The sequence below is a fragment of the Alosa sapidissima genome, chromosome 13 (assembly GCF_018492685.1).
Source record: "Alosa sapidissima isolate fAloSap1 chromosome 13, fAloSap1.pri, whole genome shotgun sequence".
NCBI classification, from domain to species: domain Eukaryota; kingdom Metazoa; phylum Chordata; class Actinopteri; order Clupeiformes; family Clupeidae; genus Alosa; species Alosa sapidissima.
The window spans coordinates 5,028,885-5,046,563 of NC_055969.1; the positions used below are offsets into that span (position 1 = coordinate 5,028,885).

Below are 17,679 nucleotides of genomic sequence, written 5' to 3' on the forward strand. Positions count from 1 at the left end.
CTGCATGCACCATTCTCACTACACAGCACACACACCCACACCATATACACACACACACACACACACACACACACACACACACACACACACACACACACACACATTCACACACGCACACACCAAACACACATGCACAAGGCATTCCCACTCTTCATGCTGCACTGTGCATACAGCTTCGCCATGCATGCAGACAGACTGTGGCGCTTGCAGGCATTTCAGATTTGATTTTCAGTCAAGCTGATATAAGAGATTTGAAATACGAAAAAAGATGGCTGCAAGAAAAGATGGCTCATAGAAGGCATGGTGGAGAGACGCCACATAGCAACCAGTGTGTTAGCAGCACAGTATGGCAAAATTCCAAGCCAGCATTGGGATTGAGTCCTGGGTACTCAGTGCTCTTTAGTCTGCTTGAGGAGCTTCAGACTTTGCTGAGTGTTGTTGAAATTGCTAATTGGCTTGGTGCTGTGCTGCTGCTTTTCACAGTCTGCAGTTCACTATGTTCCAGAACCTTCCCCAGTTGCCTGGAATGAGCTGTGATGTGTTCTCTCTTTTTTTTTTTTAACTGGCCTGCAGGTTGGCCTGTACTCGGACCCACCCAAGCCAAGCCACTCCGTCCAATCAGGGTCCGTGAAGGAGGGGTCAAAGGTCATGACCCTTAGTTTTCCTCAGGCTCAGAGGGCTGAGTTGGATGCACCTCAGCAGACTCTCCAAAGGTCAAACTCAGGTAGGGTATCATCATCTCGAGTATACCAAGAAAATGCGTGCACCCATGCAAAAAATCTACTCCACAGACTTTATAAAGACTGTTGGTCTCACTAGAGTTTACAGTCAATAATAGCAGCTTAAATGCATTGAGTTATTTGACGTGGTTGTGTCCCCACACATTCAGAACAGATCTATGATGGTAAAAAAGAGAATCATAAATGACCACACAAGTGCTCTCTCTGAGAAAGGGTTTAACGGACTCTTTGGTCGCTATCTGTTGTAGATCATGCAGCCGTGTCCCCTGCCCGGCCCTCCTCCGTGGACTCGGTCTCCAGACAGAGGGGTCTGCGTGCCATCGAGCAGCTCACCACAGCCCTGCTCTCTCAGGTCCAGAGGTTCCACCTGCAGGTACCCCAACTCACGCCACCCCAAAACTGCTGAATCTTAATATCCAAGTGTTAAAAAGGCTAAAAGGGCTGTACGAGTACTAGTTAGCCCCACTCTACATACAGTAGTGTGTCTCAAAATTGAGAGGTCTTTTTTCTCGAACAGCTTGACACATTTGAGGAGCTCCTGAGAAGAGGTCAACTGAAAGCCCATGAGCAGATGAAGGTAGATGAGCTGTAAATGAGCGCTGCATATTAATACACCTGTACTACCGATGTTGCTCTATTGCTGCATACCTACAGCTACTGACAATTTGTCTTGCTCTATCAATGAAACAGTCTGTAGTATGTACTGAACATAGCATAGTACCTAGTTTTAATGGAAAGAGAGTTTGAAAGAGAATATTATGATGAAAGGATGTTGAGTATAATGAATGGTGCAGTGATGAGGATGGTGATGAAGGAGGTGGATGATGAGGAGAAAGATGATGTAGACGTAGATGATGTAGATGATGGTGGTGCAGTGTAGTAGGCATCTGGAGGTGTTGTCTGATGTGTGTTGTGTCATGTCGTGTCCTCAGGGCCTGCATGAGCTGGCTCAGGGCCAGGAGGCTCTGGAGAGGGCCTACCTTGCCGCACGGGAGGAGCACAAGTTCCTACAGCAGACAGGAAGCAGGCTCACACCTTTTGACCCAAACAGGTAAGACCTGTTGGTGTGTGTGTGTGTGTGTGTGTGTCTTAATATTTGTTTGGGAGATATTTAACCCCTGACTGGCAGAAGATTATTGATGTTTTTTGATACATTGAGAATCATTTAGACTGGTTGTGCACATAACTAATTAGCATTGCATGCACAGTCACACGAACATATTTCTGTACTTCACAGGGACCTTGAAGGACAGATCTTCCAGTCAGGGATGCGATTGGACGAGCTGAAGGAATGGGTGGAGCAAACCCAGCAGTCCTCGCCCATGTCCGAGCCTCAGCCCTCTCCACATCCGATCTCCCTGAGCCCGAGGGAGAGTGACACGCTGCCACGCCCACAGGTAGTCTCTCCCGCCACTCAACCCCCCCCAACGGTGAGTTGTGGTGCACAACACCACAACAAGCATCCAGGACCGTTTCCCCTGGGTGTCAATTATGCCTCTACTATCTCTCTGCTATCTCTCTACTTCCGTCTCTTCCTCCCTCACACACACACGCACACGCACACGCACACACACACACACACACACACACACACACACACACACACACACACACACACACACACACACACAGATACAACTGTGGGCACTGTAATTACTGTGAATGACTGAACAAATGGTTACAGTGAAAAGAACAAACCATACTTAGTGTGAACACCGGGTGGTGCTGTTGTAGAGGTGTGAAGAGGGGAGATCACATTTGGTCTTACAATACTGCATGATCTGATCTTTATGTAGATTTGATTTAAATACAGGATCATGCATTACTGTATGTATAAACTTTGCTGTGAATACCCATCCATCAATTACGATACCTTCAAAAACTCAATATCTTAAGATCACTTTAATAGTTCCTCTCTCTCTCTCTCATCTCTCATCTCTCTCTCTCTCTCTCTCTCTCTCTCTCTCTCTCTCTCTCTCTCTCTCTCTCTCTCTCTCTCTCTCTCTCTCTCTCTCTCTCTCTCTCTCTCTCTCTCTCAGGGTCCAGTGTGTCCTGTGGGTGTGGGAGATCAGATGACCATCAGGGTGGAGGTGAGCTCAGTGAGCGGAGTCGACATGGAGGAAGAGGAAGACGAAGACGAAGAGGATTCCCTGCCTTCTCTCCTCCTCCGCCCCCTCCAACAGAAGCACCAGTGCGTGGAGCGGGACTTCAGCAATCTGCTGGGCCAGTGAGTCCACTAAATAGCCCACACTACTCCCACCGCACACACACGCACGCACGCACACACAGCCACACACACACACACACACACACACACACACACACAGCCACACACACACACACACACACTGGGCATGCTGCATAGTCATCAAGGGCAGGTGCGCTGTACCCTTGCGTCTGACACTGTGCATCCCTAAGCGAGGCTGCCGAGTAACTGGAGTCTGAACAGCCTCTGGCGCACAGCACACCCCGTGTCACTCGTCTCACCCACAATGCAAAGCAAAGTCACTGAGAGGGAGAGTAAGCACAAGTGGAGCAGGAGGAAGGACAGAACAGTGTGGTCATTATGCCTGTAGGGAATGGCTACTGTGCTTGAAGTCAGGTTACTGGACACAAAAAAAATATAGTGTACGAACCATTTTCACATATTTTTTTTTTTTTTTTACATTTTTGAATAGGGGTTGGAATTCTGCTGAAAAGTAGAAGGGGTATATGCAGTGAGGTGGTAAGGTAGAGAAGCAGAGGTGGATAAGATCTCGTCCATCTTTTAGGTATCAGAGTGTGAAGGAGCTGCCGCAGGTTCTTGACGTGGCATCCAGACCCAACTGGCACAGCACCCCCGACCCAGATGCCACTCCTCTCCCAGGGGATGATGGGATAGAGGCGAGACCACACTGGCCTAGTGACAGCGAACAAGGCCAGAGCCGTCCACCTCAACAGTGAGTTCTATCACTCCCAGGACTTTTTTTTATGAGGCAGAATGTTGATGTTTATATTTTGAATATGAATTCAGACTGCATACGGTCATACTATTTTGTATTGTGTATATCAGCTAGTGAGAATGAAATATTAAACACAAAGACTGCTCAGAGACTGAGCTGAGACAATAATTGAAGAAAGATATTTGAATGTACTCTTGGCCAACCTCTTCAGACCCTTACTGATGGTGTCCTTTTCCAGGGGGTCCCTCCCAATGCTGGAGCCTTCCACGGGGCCCGGTGCAGAGTCCCTGCGCGGCAGCCTGGCGGAGCTCCATCTGGGGGGAGCCCCCCTGGAGCGCTGCTCCTCTTACCCCGGTGCTCAGGACGTCTCCAGCCCCAGCCGGGCTTCAGGGAGCAGGAGGTCGGGCAGCAGCAGCCTCTACAGCCTGGGCGATGGGATGGCTACTGCTACCACAACACTCAACAAGAGAACCTACAAGGCCCAGGCCAGAAATGCTAGAGCGCCCTCTCAGGTCAGTGGTGGAATACTGCTGTAAATTATATACTTGTAGGACCTTTTTGTGTGTGTTCAGGAGCTTTGTTTTAATCAATTCAGTATACCATATTTCAGTGTATTCACTTTAATTAAATTCATTTTCATTTGTTTGATCTGTTATCGTCATTTACACTTTAACCAGTAAGCAGGACATCATTGTTTCTCTCTCTGCTCCTACAGGATGGTCTTCTGTCCCCGGAGACTGACAGTGGCTTTGTGGGCTCCGAGAGCCGCCTGACTCCTGCACTTCACAGTCCTCTCCAGCTGGGGGAGAAGGCGAGGTAAGGGCCTGATTTCCTCAGGCGTACCATTCTCATTACATCTCACATTTCCCATGTGGGTTAGATCAGGAAAAACAACAGTAATCGAACAGGAATTGTGTGTACACTGTTCTACGCAATGTTTTGCACTGTATCCATTCGTTTATCTCAATGTAATATGTTCCATTTGATAATTTACATGCATAAGTGGTAACCATATTATTCAATATATATGAATTCTCCCTCTTTCCCCTTCTCTATAGGACAACGCCGCTGGAGGAAACCGAGGAAACTGAGAGTCCCGTGACAGTCACTGACTCAGGGCGACCTCCTTCCCGTGACCCCCAGCAGAGGCCTCTCGCGGGCTCGACTGGGTCAGCTGGAGGAGCCCCCACACCTCTGCAGAGGAGGGGAGGGGGAGGAGAGAGGAGGCCCCCTCCCAGCCTGTCTTCCAGCAGCTCCCCCCAGCGCTGGGCAAGGGAGCCACTACAGGCCTGGACCAGCAGTGGGGCCAGTGAGAGTGAGTACAGGGTCAGGGACACACACGCATAGAGCTAGAACAAGACGTTGACTTTAAACTCACAGACAGTCTTACGTTGTAGATGTAGAGTCCTCATCTATGTAGATATATGCATGTACCATGCACATGATCAGATAGACCCAAAGTACTCTACATTCAGTCATGCATTAGGACCAAATCCATGACTGAATATAGAGTACTTCTCACTGTGCTATGAAACCCCTCAATAACCTAGGTTAATAAAAAAAAGACAATAAATGTTATTGAGGGATTTCATAGAAGAGTGAGCAGAGTTTTTGATATCTCTGGAATGTCATAAAGATGCCCTGCTTTAGCGTAAATCATTAAAGCTTAGCCACTCCAACTAATCACTTATTACTGGTGTGGCTCTCGCTCTCTCTTTCTCTCTCTATCTCTCTCTCTCTCTCTCTCTCTCTCTTTCTCTCTTTCTTTCCTGTTTCTCACTTTGCCTCTCTCCATCCATCTCAGCCCACTCCCTGTCAGGACAGGAGGAGAAGGAACAGAACAGCCAGTACTACAGACGAGCGACCAATCAGCCGCCAGTATACCAGCGAAACTCCTCCCTGTCTGCGCCTTATCGCCATGGCGACCACCTCAAAGCCCAAAGTTCTGTCCAGCTGACCAATCAGTGGTGAGTTGTCCGCGAGGGACTGCCATGGCAATGGGTGGCACAAACAAGCAGAGAGATTTATGGCTCCCATCTGAGTATATTGGCTGGGCTGCTTTCAGCACAGCAGGGGCGGGCGGACAGAAAAAGGAAGGAGATAACAGAAAAAAAAGGAGAGGATGATCAAAACGAGACGCAGTAAAACAAAACCTGTCTCCTGCACTGGAATAAATGGCATTGCTGCAAATGGGACGGTTCACCCAGTGGAGCCAGATGGCTGAGTAGGGGAGGAGGACGCTGGGTGAGACCCAGCTCAGATCTGGACAAGCCTCACCATCAGAGTGGCCATCATGGTGGAGGGAGGCCAGTCTTCTTTTCTTCAGCAATTTGGCAACAATATGTTAAGATTATAGATTAGTGTCCAAGTTTGTTTTTATTAACTTTTTTATTATTGCCGGTACTTTTTTTCACATGCAATATGCTGTGTGGTAGTCCGTATGCGTACACAAGTAAAACGATATTGTTGTCAATAACCTTCCAGAGATATGTGAAGATTTCTATTGATTGATGACAGTATTTGTATGTCATGTCATATGTTGCATCACCTCCTGATGTTTTGAGATATTGAATCTGTTGTGGCCCTCATTTCATTGTAGAGCTGACCTCTTGGTTCATAAGAAATGGAAGTCTAGACTGGAGGTACTTTGAGAACTCAAGTGTGATGCTTTAACCCTGCATGGTGTAAGTGTGTGTGCAGTGTGTACAAGGCATGGTGTGGACTGGAGGTTATGTACTGCAGTGTGCCAGTGTAACAGACCTACAGTAAACAAAAGCATGTCAAGTGTCGTGAGCACAGGTCTGCATGAGTGGTTTTCCACCAGGTCCCTCAACACCACTTTTCATTTTGGGGATTTTGAAGCCTTACCTTTCCTAATGAACCTTGTGTGTGTGTGTGTGTGTGTGTGTGTGTGTGTGTGTGTGTGTGTGTGTGTGTGTGTGTGCGTGTGTGTCCACCCATGCTGCAGTGAGGCCCTCCAGTCCCTGCAAGTGGAGGTGAACAGACTGAAGGAGTGTTTGGAGGGGACTCTATGTGTGCCCCTCTCCACCAGCACTGAGCCAGCCTCTCCACACAGCCCACCCGCACACAGCACGCCTTACAGATACACCCCTCACAGGTACACCCCTCACAGGTACACCCCTCACAGGTACACCCCTCACAGGTACACCCCTCATAGGTACACCCCTCACAGGTACACCCCTCACAGGCACATCCCTTAGAGGTGCACCCTTCACAGGTACACCCTCATAGGTACATCCCTCACAGGTACATCCCTTTGAGGTGCACCCTTCACAGGTACACCCTCATAGGTACATCCCTCACATGTACACTCATATGAGTGACAACATTTTAGAGCAGACTGCTACAGATTCTCTGCTCTAGTCTACCAGTATTGCTACAGCTGCAGTTATGTCCTATTCACCTTGGGCATAGTTTTGAAGCTGTATTTTGAGCTGTAGTTCTGACTCTTTCTGTTAGGCCATCTAAGCGGAACAGCAGGAGAGCGGAGGATGGAGAGAGCAACAGAGTGACCGAGGAGGAGGAGGAGGAGGAGGAAGAGGTGGTGGTGGAGAGGAGGACCCAGAGGTCCAGATCAATGTCTATGCCCCGCCCTCGGCCAGAGAGTGAGTGCGACAGATACTTACACTGTGTCCTAACTGCATGCCACGTGAGTGAGCATTAGCATCAAAGTGATTTCTTTGTTTTCAATTAGAATGTCCGAAACTGAATGCAATGCGACACAATGCTGTGCAGCGTGATGTAGCAGATCGTTTTGGGCAGAACTGTTGTCGGATGCCCTGTTTCTATTTTCTTTCTTTAGCTTGCATTGTTCTGCTGTATTGAAGACTCAATCGAACGGCATATTTAACAGATTCAGTGTGGACAGAGAGCATTCAATGCTATGCAACAGTCAAACACTCGCGTGCAGTTAGGACAAGCTGTTAGAATTGTTAAGAAGTGACTGACCTAGCCTAATGTGGATAAATGGAACTGTAAATGTAGATGCAATTAACTTGAACTATTATCATCTACTTCCTGTTTTGTCTAGTTAGCCAAATATGCCAATATGTCAATGCAATGTGTCATGAAAGGACGCCTGTGCATTTCTTACATGTTCCTCCTCAAACACAGTTCTGTAGATTGAGCTTTCGTACATCAAAACTGTACAAAGTGGGTTTGTATCTTTCCAGCCTTAGATGATTCTGGGCATGCCCAGTCTGAGCCCAAACAAGAGATGAGATATACAGCAGTATTCATAGCAGCTCGGAGAGAGAGTCTGACAGTGATTTCAGCAGCACAGGAGAGCAGTGGAGGCCATACCTGTATGACATCAGTTTATTTATTTATTTGTTTATTTATTTATTTCTTTTTATTTCAGAATATACCTAATATTACCTTGAAGTAACAGGTGTTGGATATTAGAGTCGATAGTAGTTGTTGGCGCTGTGGTGAATGCGGCTGAATTCTGTTGTGAAGTGTGATGGAACTCAGTGTGGTGTTGTGTTATTTGTTGTCAGGCCAGCGCCTTGGGCCATCTGTTGTGCCTGAAGACATTGTTGATGCCAACCAGAGGGGGAATCTGGGCACTGCGTACCACGGCTCAAAGCACTGTGCCAATCCGGGCACAGCTCAGCCAGGTGAGGGAAAAATTAGACAGCTCGTGTTTGTTCGGTCTCCTTTTCTCTATCTCCCTCTCCTTTGCGTTGTGTATTCTATCTTTTTACTCTCTCCCTCACCTTCACAGTTATTCTGTCTTTTCTCTTTCTCTCTCTCCGTCTCCCTCATGGTGGTGTTGTGCGTGTCTCGGTGTTTCAGCGGCAGGTCCAGAGAGGAGTGGCAGTGGGAAGCGTCTCAGTCGCTCGGCCTCCCATTGCTGTCCACTGCGTAGATCCTCAGAGTCCAGACGAAGCACTGCTGTTCAGACAGGTCAGTCGTCCACACCGAAACAAAAGTCATCTAGGCCTGACACACCATCCAATAAAGTGAAATTAAATCAGGATGTCTTCATTTTATTAGGCCGTGGGATGGTGGGTTGGATTTTATCATAGCTGATATTGTAAGTGGATTTGCCGGCTACCTTGTGTCTCAATGTGTCACACCCAAGGCCATGTTGTTCCCCCTTCTCTGACAGACCGTCAGGTGGACCGTGATCCCGGCCCGTCCTCCAGACAGCCTCGCCCAGAGAGCTCACCACGCAGGCACGCAGGGCGTGTGTTCCTGGCACCTCCACCCGGCGCTGTGCTGGGTAGCGTGCCCATGGTTCAGTGTGTGCCAGTTTACCCATCTGTGCTGTGAGTGCTAGTCACACACACACACACACACACACACACACACACTGGTAGATGAAAACACAGACTTGCAGACTCATGTCATGTCATGTCCTGTGTTTTATGGAGAGCCGTTGGGGTACTGGTGAAACAGCTCTGTTCAGCATGTCTGAAATGCTCAAGCTTTTCTGTGGCATATGGTGAGAATGGATTGACTGAATAGGAGGTGGAAGACTTGGCCTGCTCGAATGTCGGTCTATCTTCAGACTTGCATTATATTACATGGAAATGGAACAGTGTTTCATCATGGGTTCAATACTTTGCCTGACTGCATTGTGCACAACTTCTACTGAGGAACTTTAATTCAAAAGTTGAATGTAATGTAGAATTGAAAATAAATTAAGTTAAATAAAATCTGAAGGGCGACATGTGACAACGAACAATAAAAGCACAATGCAATTGAGAATCTGAGAATTATTGTAAGGTTTTGCTACTAAATGCACTGACAGTGATGTTAACTGTGTTTGATCATACAGTGTATAACTTGACAGTAAACCTGCATGCTGTGTGTGTGTGTCTGTGCAACACTTGTACCTCAGTGCTGTGTGATGTGATGTGTTCTACTGCAACACATCTCTGTCCTTCTCCACAGCTACTACCCCGGTCCCAAGCTGAAGGCAGCCATACCCATGCCGTACATTTCCGTGGGAACGGAGCGACCCAGCCAAGCCAAAGCCTACCGGATCCGAGAGGGAGAGCGCGGGCGGTCTCTCAGCAGCTCACTCGACCGAGCCATCATCGCTGCTGCAGACATGAAGAGCTCCTCCAAGCGTATGGTGCGCACCATCAGTACTGGCCTCCAACACCAGAGGGCGCTCTCCCAGTCCTGTCTCTACTGATGCAGGCTCAGGTCAGAGGGAATGGGCATGTGAAACCTAAAGGCCAAGTTTCATCGGTCTGACACTGAGGATGTCATTGCTGTCGACAAGAACTTCATGCAGCAATGTAAATATCACTAAACATTTGCCAATGGCAGCAAATTGTAGCATATGATTTTTTGTTGTTGTTTTGTTTGTTTTTGTTTCCTCTCTGTTTACTGTAGCTATAAGCATGTCAGTGGGCAATCTACTGACAGTCATTATTGTCTTATATAGGGTACTCATTTGAGGTAGATCATTAACACTGCACTATACTACATTTTTATTTACCATCATATGAAATAGAAGTTATGCTGCTTTCTGTTCAGTTATGGCCCTTGGTTTGGGTCCATGTCTTCCCCAAAACTATGCTCTTACAATTGTACAAAAAGTGTGCTTATATGAGTAGTTTTGGAAGTACTATCTCCTTGCTGAATATGTTAATTATTATAAGTCAAGCACTCTGTGATTACAGTGAAGCAAAGATAGGCTGTCCTTTTTTAGAATCTGTGAATTAGGGAGGGAGTACCTGTCCCTTGAGCAGTGGTATAGCAGCCAGGCTCAGAGCTAGTTATAGGGCAGTGATGCTCCTAAATGGTCATTTCCATTTGTTGAAGATTCAAGATGTAGATTTCAGGGTAAAAGGCAACAGTCATGTAACATTTTCTCTCAGGTATACAAAGCATGGCAGCTATACAAAGCTTTTAAATTGATACTTGTAGTTATGTTGTAGATATGCCAAGACTTCTTTTTTCAAAAAAAAAAAATAAACTCTTGGGTAACAATTTACTGAAACTCAATATCCTTAAAGCATCATAAACACATTCATAAAGTATTCAGCCATTAGAGCTTCTTTTACCTCTTGATGATGGCAATGATGACATACAGAGGTGAAAGAAGCTTTATATTGTGATCTATCGAGCTGTGAGTGCTTACACAATTTATCAGTGCAGTCATGACTATGAATAATTAGTTTTATAAACATTTGTCAATTATTGTTTTATGGTTGCTTATATGAATGAATAGCCCTTTATGGAAGTGTTTACATGCTGTAAGGATACTGGATGCATAGAAAATGTTTCCAACACTTGCGTAACCAGTGTGAGACATACATTCTTCCCTCATATGTCTGGAACTCAAATGAGTTTATTTATACATGCAATGACTGTACAGTATATACTGTAAGTTGAATTCCTGTCTGTGACAGATTAAGTTACATCAAGAGTAGGTAATTGGGTAGTAGTAAAAAGAAAATGCTGATCAGAGGTATAACAACTTTTATTTGAAACATATGTGTTTCTGCTGCTCTGATGAATTATCCAACTTTGAACTTTATGATTTGAAATAATTAAATATTGTAAATCTATTTTTCTACTTGATAAATTCTAGATTACACATTATTACTTATGAAAAAAGTCTTAAAAAGGAATGTTTTGGATTCCTGACAATTTTGTTCTTATAAACAATGTTCTTAGTCATCTGCATGTGGGCTCCACAGTCATCTAATGACAAATGAATGATCATTCGGCAAGATAATTGGTTGTGTTTACATACCAGAGCCCATGTCACATTCAGGTGTAGATCTCAATGTTTAAAATTCACCTGTGTATCATGACTGAGTGGTAGTTATAATGTATGTGAAGCTTATTTGAAATGTATACGTATATGTTTTGTACTTCCTAATTTCTTCCTGTATATTCCGAATGTTACTCAGTTCAAAATCAAAAGTACTGTAAGCTCTAGTCTACATGATCTCAGCTGTGTTGTGGATCATTTTGTTTAAATGGGCTCTTTTGTAATTGTAGCAATTTTTATGGTAAATGAAATAATTGTTTGTTTGTTTTCATGTCATTTATACTCTGTTTTATGTGCCGTCCTGAAGAAAAAGTTGAATGATCTCTTGAAGATGAATTGCTGTGTCTAAAAATGGATAGAATGTATGATTAAAGTTTGAAGTGTTACGTAAAAAATAAAAACTTTAAATCTCCTTCCTTGAGGTCAAATGTTCAGTTAAATACATCTGATGACAATGAACTTTCTTGTTTTCATATACTTGCTTTAATTTTCATGGATTGTAAAAACCTAGTATCTGTTATCTGCATTATCAGTGTAACAGTGACCTGCTGAACTGTATTTCCAGACAAGAAAGCGAGAGTTGGTGGAGGGTCTTTGCCTTGAATACATTACTACAGTGCTTTCGGGAAATGTTTACAATATGTGAATAGTAACATATGGTCCCCTTGAAGTGTTACAAAAAGGACTCAGAACCCTTATCCTTATCCTTTTTACACATCTATTTACATGTAAATCTCATATCTACAAGGGTCCTCTTTTGTAAGTTCGTAAGAGGAGCTTGACAACAGGCCTCATCCCAAACTCCTCCAGTTGGGTCATCATGAGAAAAGAGTTGTGATGATGACAGGTTGGTGATCTCAGCTGAGACGTACAGAATTGGTAAGTTTCACTACAAAAGGGGAGTAGACATTTTAGGTCTTGAAGGTCATTTAGGGTCAGTGCAGCCCATTGGGCTGCCTGAGGTACAGTATTTACTTTAATTTTAACACAATTGAAGTACTTCAGAATTGTATATCCGAATTGAATCAGTCTTCTTTGCTCTAAAGAGTAAAGCCTATGTGTCGGTTTTAGGGGTAAAATGCAGATGCACACTTTGGTGCCACCTCTAACTGAGCACCATACTGGATCTATTTTAAGTGGCACAAGAATGCACTGATTCTGTGTCCTTGGTAATGGAAGCCAATTTATTAGACAGCCTTAGTACATTGGTACACACGAAGTATACTTTTGTTTGTGCTTCAACACTCGCAAACATAGAATCCCAGTAAGTTGAACAGGTTTAGGACAGACTAACGTTCTCATTTATTATTATTTTCTCTGATAAATCATTTTGATATAAATCAAAGAGACAGTCAACGCTATACAACAGCAACAAATAAAAGTAAACATAAGTGAGAAAAAAAAAGAACAACTAAATAAGCGTTTGCATCACAGGAAACGCATAGTGCAATATACAACCTTTTTGCCAGAACAGAAGTGAGGGGAAGGAAACAGAGAAATCATTCAGAAAAATAAATATATATACATCTTAAAAGGGCGGAAAAGTTTTCTTTGCAAAGCCATTCACCAGTGGAAGGTTTATCATTGCACCAGAAGAGAGAACTAACAGACAGACTAAACAAAATATAGCTATTATTTATTGAATCCCAGTTTACCACTACAACTACAGCTAAAACATCACTAACACAGTGGCTTCACATTGGCTTTTTTTCTTCTTTTTTGTAAGGAAATGTTTGTTTTTTTAAACTACTTCACAGTCAGAAATATTACCACTCAACAGTGAGACGCTAGAACATCAAACAAATGGCATACAATATCACACCACTCAGTGCATGGCCCGGTTAAACATCATTACTAACCAATGATAAGACTTAATCAGACAGGATACAATACTGAAATACGACTGGCCCTTTTTGTATATTCTTTAAACATTTTTCGCAAGCAAGCAGTGGCCTTTTTGACACTAAATGTGAAGTCTCCCGAGAGGAAAAGAAACGAAAACATAAGAGGGGACGTGGCAAGTTCAATAGTCCCCCACTCTGGTCGGCTGGAAGGACGGCCTGTGATCTGCTGGGTCCAGTCTGCTGCCCTGCGCGCAGAGTCTCTGCCGTTGGCTTTATTCCCTGCAACAGCGGCACCTCCTTCCCGTAGCTGTGTGTCCAAAACAGTCTCGCGAGTCACACCAACCGTCTAAAAACTACACAAACTGTTCGAGGCAATCGGTTCTCTTTGTCTCAGATGGCTCGGCTTTGTTAAAGACCAGATAGTAGAGTCCATATCTCACTACTCTAAATGATACAGGTCTGCCGATTAAAACAACAGCTTCCAGCGATATGATTTATACCATCCTGAGTGGCTTTCCTCCCACCTCCTACCCACTCGCCCCCCATCCCCCACCATAAAAACCACACCAATAATTCAACGAAAGGGAAACAAACAAACAAAGGCTCTACCTTGGACACATTCTAGCAGGTTTGATAGCATACAATATTACATTTGGTACTTCCAGTTTTAAACAGTGTCTTGATAGTTAAACCCATTTTAATAATTTGCATCCATCGTAAAACATGAGAATACTTGCAATTATTCATTTTCAACATACTATATTTCATATATATATATATACTATATATATATATAGATATAGAATTTTTTTTAACCAATGTCATTTTTTTGGTTCTTTTTTTGTATTGTTTTTTGTTTCATCAAGCAAGATGCATACACAGTAATATAGAAGTACAGGGATGAAGGTGCTGGGAGTAAGTAGGGGCAGGGAGGACAGAGACGGAACTGAGAAACGAGGAGAAGGGATTTTAGCTTGTTGGCTCTTCGTCTGGTTTATTCATGGTCTTGAGAGATTCCAAGAGGAAGGTGGGAGTGAATACATGAGTCGATCCTGTGAGAACGAGAGTCAGACAGAGACAGAGACAGAGAGAGAGAGAGAGAAAGAGAGAAAGAGAGAGAGAGGGAAGGGTGTCGAACACAAGACAGAGAAAGAGGGGGATTTGGGGGGAGTGAGGAGAAAGGTGTTAGACATGTCCAATCCAACGTTTAAGCCTGAAAATGTGTTTTCAGCTTCTTATATGGTATATTTAAACATGGATGAATAAAATATGACATGTAACTGAGTTTTCCACAGGTGGATGAAGATGACTGTGTTGTACAGTCGATATGAGTACATTAGAAAATGCAAGTATGTGCATAACCTGCACAAGTAGGCTCTTAAGAGACTAGAATAAAGGTACTGCTTAACAATACAACAAATGTGTTCTCTACTGAGTATGGTACTACTGCTGAATACAAAGGTATATAGGGCATACATAATTATGTTGAAAATATTTCCCAATCACATCACTTTGAACCATACTTTCCCCAAACTTCAACCCCTCGACAAACTAAATGAATAAACATATAAAGTGAATATGACCAAATATAATATGTGAAAGAAATGCTATTGTTTCTCAACTTTACAATTCAACTAAAACAAAAAGAACAACCAAAAGCTGAGTGACTATGAATCTATTAGCTGAAGACACATTTCTAACATGTGCAAACCAAACTTTTGTCCCATATGGCTGTAACTGATCTGATGTGACTTGAATAACAGCTCCAAGATTTTTTCTAAAAAACTCCAACATGGTTTGGAGTTGATAGGCCATGAGATGGAACACAAGTTTGATTCAGACAACACAACTAGGAACCACAATATTTTAACAAATCCAGTAGATATTAAATGTGTTTCTGAAGCAAAGCTGTAGGCTGCTGAACACCAAACAGACTCAAATGTTTTATCTTTTCCATGAGGGTATTCATTCAAAATTCCATATAATGGTCATTCTCAATGGTCCTTCAATGATTCAGAACAGACAGAGAAGGACAGAATTGAAGCAAGACCATCTGAAGTTGATTGGTACTGTGGGAGAGTACAGGTGGGGTTGGGTGGGTTGGTGTGGGTGAGTACAGGTGGGGTTGGGTGGGTTGGTGTGGGAGGGTCAGTAAGTGTTAGAGGTGGTTAGAGATACCAGTCAACTTCTGACTGCTTTTGCCTAACTCACGGTCCCCTCTGTCTGTTGAAATTTCCTCAAAACACACAGCTTTGCTGACATGGTAGTCTGAAACACTGTCTTGGCCAGGTTGCTATCCAACACTAGCTCAGGAACTTTTTCAACTTTTTCACCTTTTTCAAAAGCATTTGTTTGCTAAGTTGATTTTAGTAAAGGATCAATGGCTGTTTTTCCATTCGGAAGGTACCGAATGTGGCAGTATGTGAAGGAGTTGGACATACTGCACATGGGTCGAGTTCTATTGCCTGTCTCTAAGTCGCTATACGGTTTAAGACATGGACTTGTTCCTTTGCTTGTTGAGAAGTGGAGAAGTACAAACTAAGCAAAACGTTTGACCTTTAATCCTTGTCTGCACACCATGCTTTTCTTTTCAAAGGCTCCCAAAGAACATTCTCGAGGAAGAGCTGGTATTTGTGCAGCTGGTTGGTCAAGACGTCGGCTAACTTTGCATTCCATTTCTCGACAAGTGAGGCCACACAGTTCAAGTCCGTATGCGGCATAGCGGCCTTCCGACGGTCATAGAACTATGGGTCATTTTCACTGTGCACATTTATTTAGACAACAAACAAAAATTTGTGATATGGCTTTAGCAGATGAGCAACACCCACATTATGTATGTACTATTTGTGCTGCACCTCTAGGGAACGTAACTTGAGGCCAGACTTAAGGCTATAGCATGTACAAAATCTACCTCCTGCTTTTTTTTATTCACAGAAACAGAGACCTTCAACACTTACAAGTTACTGAGCACATAGATGTTAGTAGTTTGAATACATGCATAAGCCTTAATGATGCCTCGGTGAACGCAGACTTTGTGCAGTGTGATTAAAACACAAATGTGGGCAACAAAGATATTTTGGACATCTTGACGATTCTAAATACACAGTTGACCGTTTCGACTTGGAACTTCGGCATGCCAGATTTGTGCTGCGCTGTCAACTGTATGCAGCAGTGTTCTTAAAATTCTTAAGAATAAGTCCTTTGCATAGGCATACCATCAGGTCCCAAGTGAAAACAGATCTTGATAAGCTAATGAGGATTGTTTTGTAGATCTGAGACTACTAGACAAAATCAATCAGATCTTCTTTTAAAAAGGTAGTATGGCTACTTGCAGATTTATTAATGAAATGGTGACTTTCAAAATGGTGCGGTACACCAAACATTTGAAAAGCCTGGATTTACAGACTCCAGATATAAGATATATTGTTCAAATCCTCCAGGTAATTGTTCCAACCAGAATTCATCAGCTGACATGAATAATCAGCTCCATCAACATTAAAGAGTTTTAATTCAAGTGATGCGTTTGGTTGTAAGAAACACCAAAAGGAGGTTGAATTGACTTTAAACTTGAGGAGCTACAGTTTCTATCATGTGTATGAAAACCTTGCACCTACATTTGACATATGATGCCTAACTAAAGCAAAAGGGTGTGAAAATAGCTGGGGATGAGTGGGGTGTGAGAGGGCTGCTTTGAGAGAGCGTTTTTTGGTGCTAAAGCATATCCAGGGAACATAGCTACATCTCCAGCCTGGGTGTCTGCAGAGGTTAGCTGGATTGTGGTGGAGGTAAAAGACATCAATTTGCCAGACTAACTACTGAGTGCCTCCTCTACAGACAACCATGGGCCAATGTAGGCATGTGATGCTTGAAGGGCTTAGGGAGGAACTTTAAATAACATTAAAGAAGAGGGCAAATAAAACTAATCGTGAACATATTTTTGCTACTGAAATCAAAACTCAACCTATTCCTCAAAGGAAGAAGAAAACCATGATGATGATTGTTTTTTTTGTTTGTTTGTTTTTGCTAACTGTCAAATAAAGCATCAAAAAATGGATCTTCAGGGTGTAGAGTACGTCTGGGGGAGGGGTTGGGTGGGTGGCGAGATGAAGAGGGGCTCCTCATCACCCGGATCTGCCAGCGGTTGTGGGTTAAGAGGGCAAGCCGGGCAGTGCCATCCACCCGGCTGAGAAAATGGGAGGTCAGCAGGGATGACGTCCACACACCCCACATAAAATGGCCACAGCTCCTGCAAGCCCCTGTGAGCTATGGGTATTAGAGTATGAAAGGAAAAGCACTGGCCATTTATTAAAGTGATTTAATGCCATTTTCTGGACTTGTGACAGCTATGCACTGCACCAGAAAGATTGGCACAATCTATTTCCTGACAAAAT

General features: G+C 43.8%; 3 protein-coding genes across 13 annotated transcripts in view; 1 reads left to right on the plus strand and 2 right to left on the minus strand.

The window, feature by feature from the left end:
* The window catches only part of akna (AT-hook transcription factor), a 33,516-nt gene extending 23,511 nt beyond the window's left edge, over positions 1-10,005 (plus strand). For 7 of the 10 annotated variants that reach the window (XM_042060176.1, XM_042060170.1, XM_042060168.1 and 4 more), the window contains 18 exons: positions 574-724; positions 989-1,113; positions 1,258-1,317; positions 1,673-1,791; positions 1,978-2,170; positions 2,780-2,967; positions 3,512-3,679; positions 3,921-4,194; positions 4,398-4,498; positions 4,741-4,997; positions 5,487-5,649; positions 6,651-6,815; positions 7,163-7,308; positions 7,876-8,007; positions 8,203-8,322; positions 8,501-8,611; positions 8,817-8,976; positions 9,605-10,005. In XM_042060176.1, the coding sequence (XP_041916110.1) occupies positions 574-724; positions 989-1,113; positions 1,258-1,317; positions 1,673-1,791; positions 1,978-2,170; positions 2,780-2,967; positions 3,512-3,679; positions 3,921-4,194; positions 4,398-4,498; positions 4,741-4,997; positions 5,487-5,649; positions 6,651-6,815; positions 7,163-7,308; positions 7,876-8,007; positions 8,203-8,322; positions 8,501-8,611; positions 8,817-8,976; positions 9,605-9,851 (2,880 nt within the window). In that variant the 3' untranslated portion in view covers positions 9,852-10,005. The remainder of the gene's footprint in view (positions 1-573; positions 725-988; positions 1,114-1,257; positions 1,318-1,672; positions 1,792-1,977; positions 2,171-2,779; positions 2,968-3,511; positions 3,680-3,920; positions 4,195-4,397; positions 4,499-4,740; positions 4,998-5,486; positions 5,650-6,650; positions 6,816-7,162; positions 7,309-7,875; positions 8,008-8,202; positions 8,323-8,500; positions 8,612-8,816; positions 8,977-9,604) is intronic. The other 3 variants (XM_042060173.1, XM_042060174.1, XM_042060175.1) reach the window with 3 other exon arrangements.
* Positions 1-17,679, minus strand: part of LOC121680692 (high mobility group nucleosome-binding domain-containing protein 5-like) — a 692,414-nt gene that overhangs the window by 349,040 nt on the left and 325,695 nt on the right. The gene's annotated exons all lie outside the window — the stretch shown is intronic.
* Positions 12,608-17,679, minus strand: part of stxbp1a (syntaxin binding protein 1a) — a 37,326-nt gene continuing 32,254 nt past the window's right edge. For both annotated transcript variants that reach the window (XM_042060230.1, XM_042060231.1), the window contains one exon: positions 12,608-14,340. Coding sequence is in view for 1 of the 2 variants with exons in the window: in XM_042060231.1 (XP_041916165.1) it covers positions 14,258-14,340 (83 nt within the window). In the remaining variant the exon portion in view is untranslated. The remainder of the gene's footprint in view (positions 14,341-17,679) is intronic.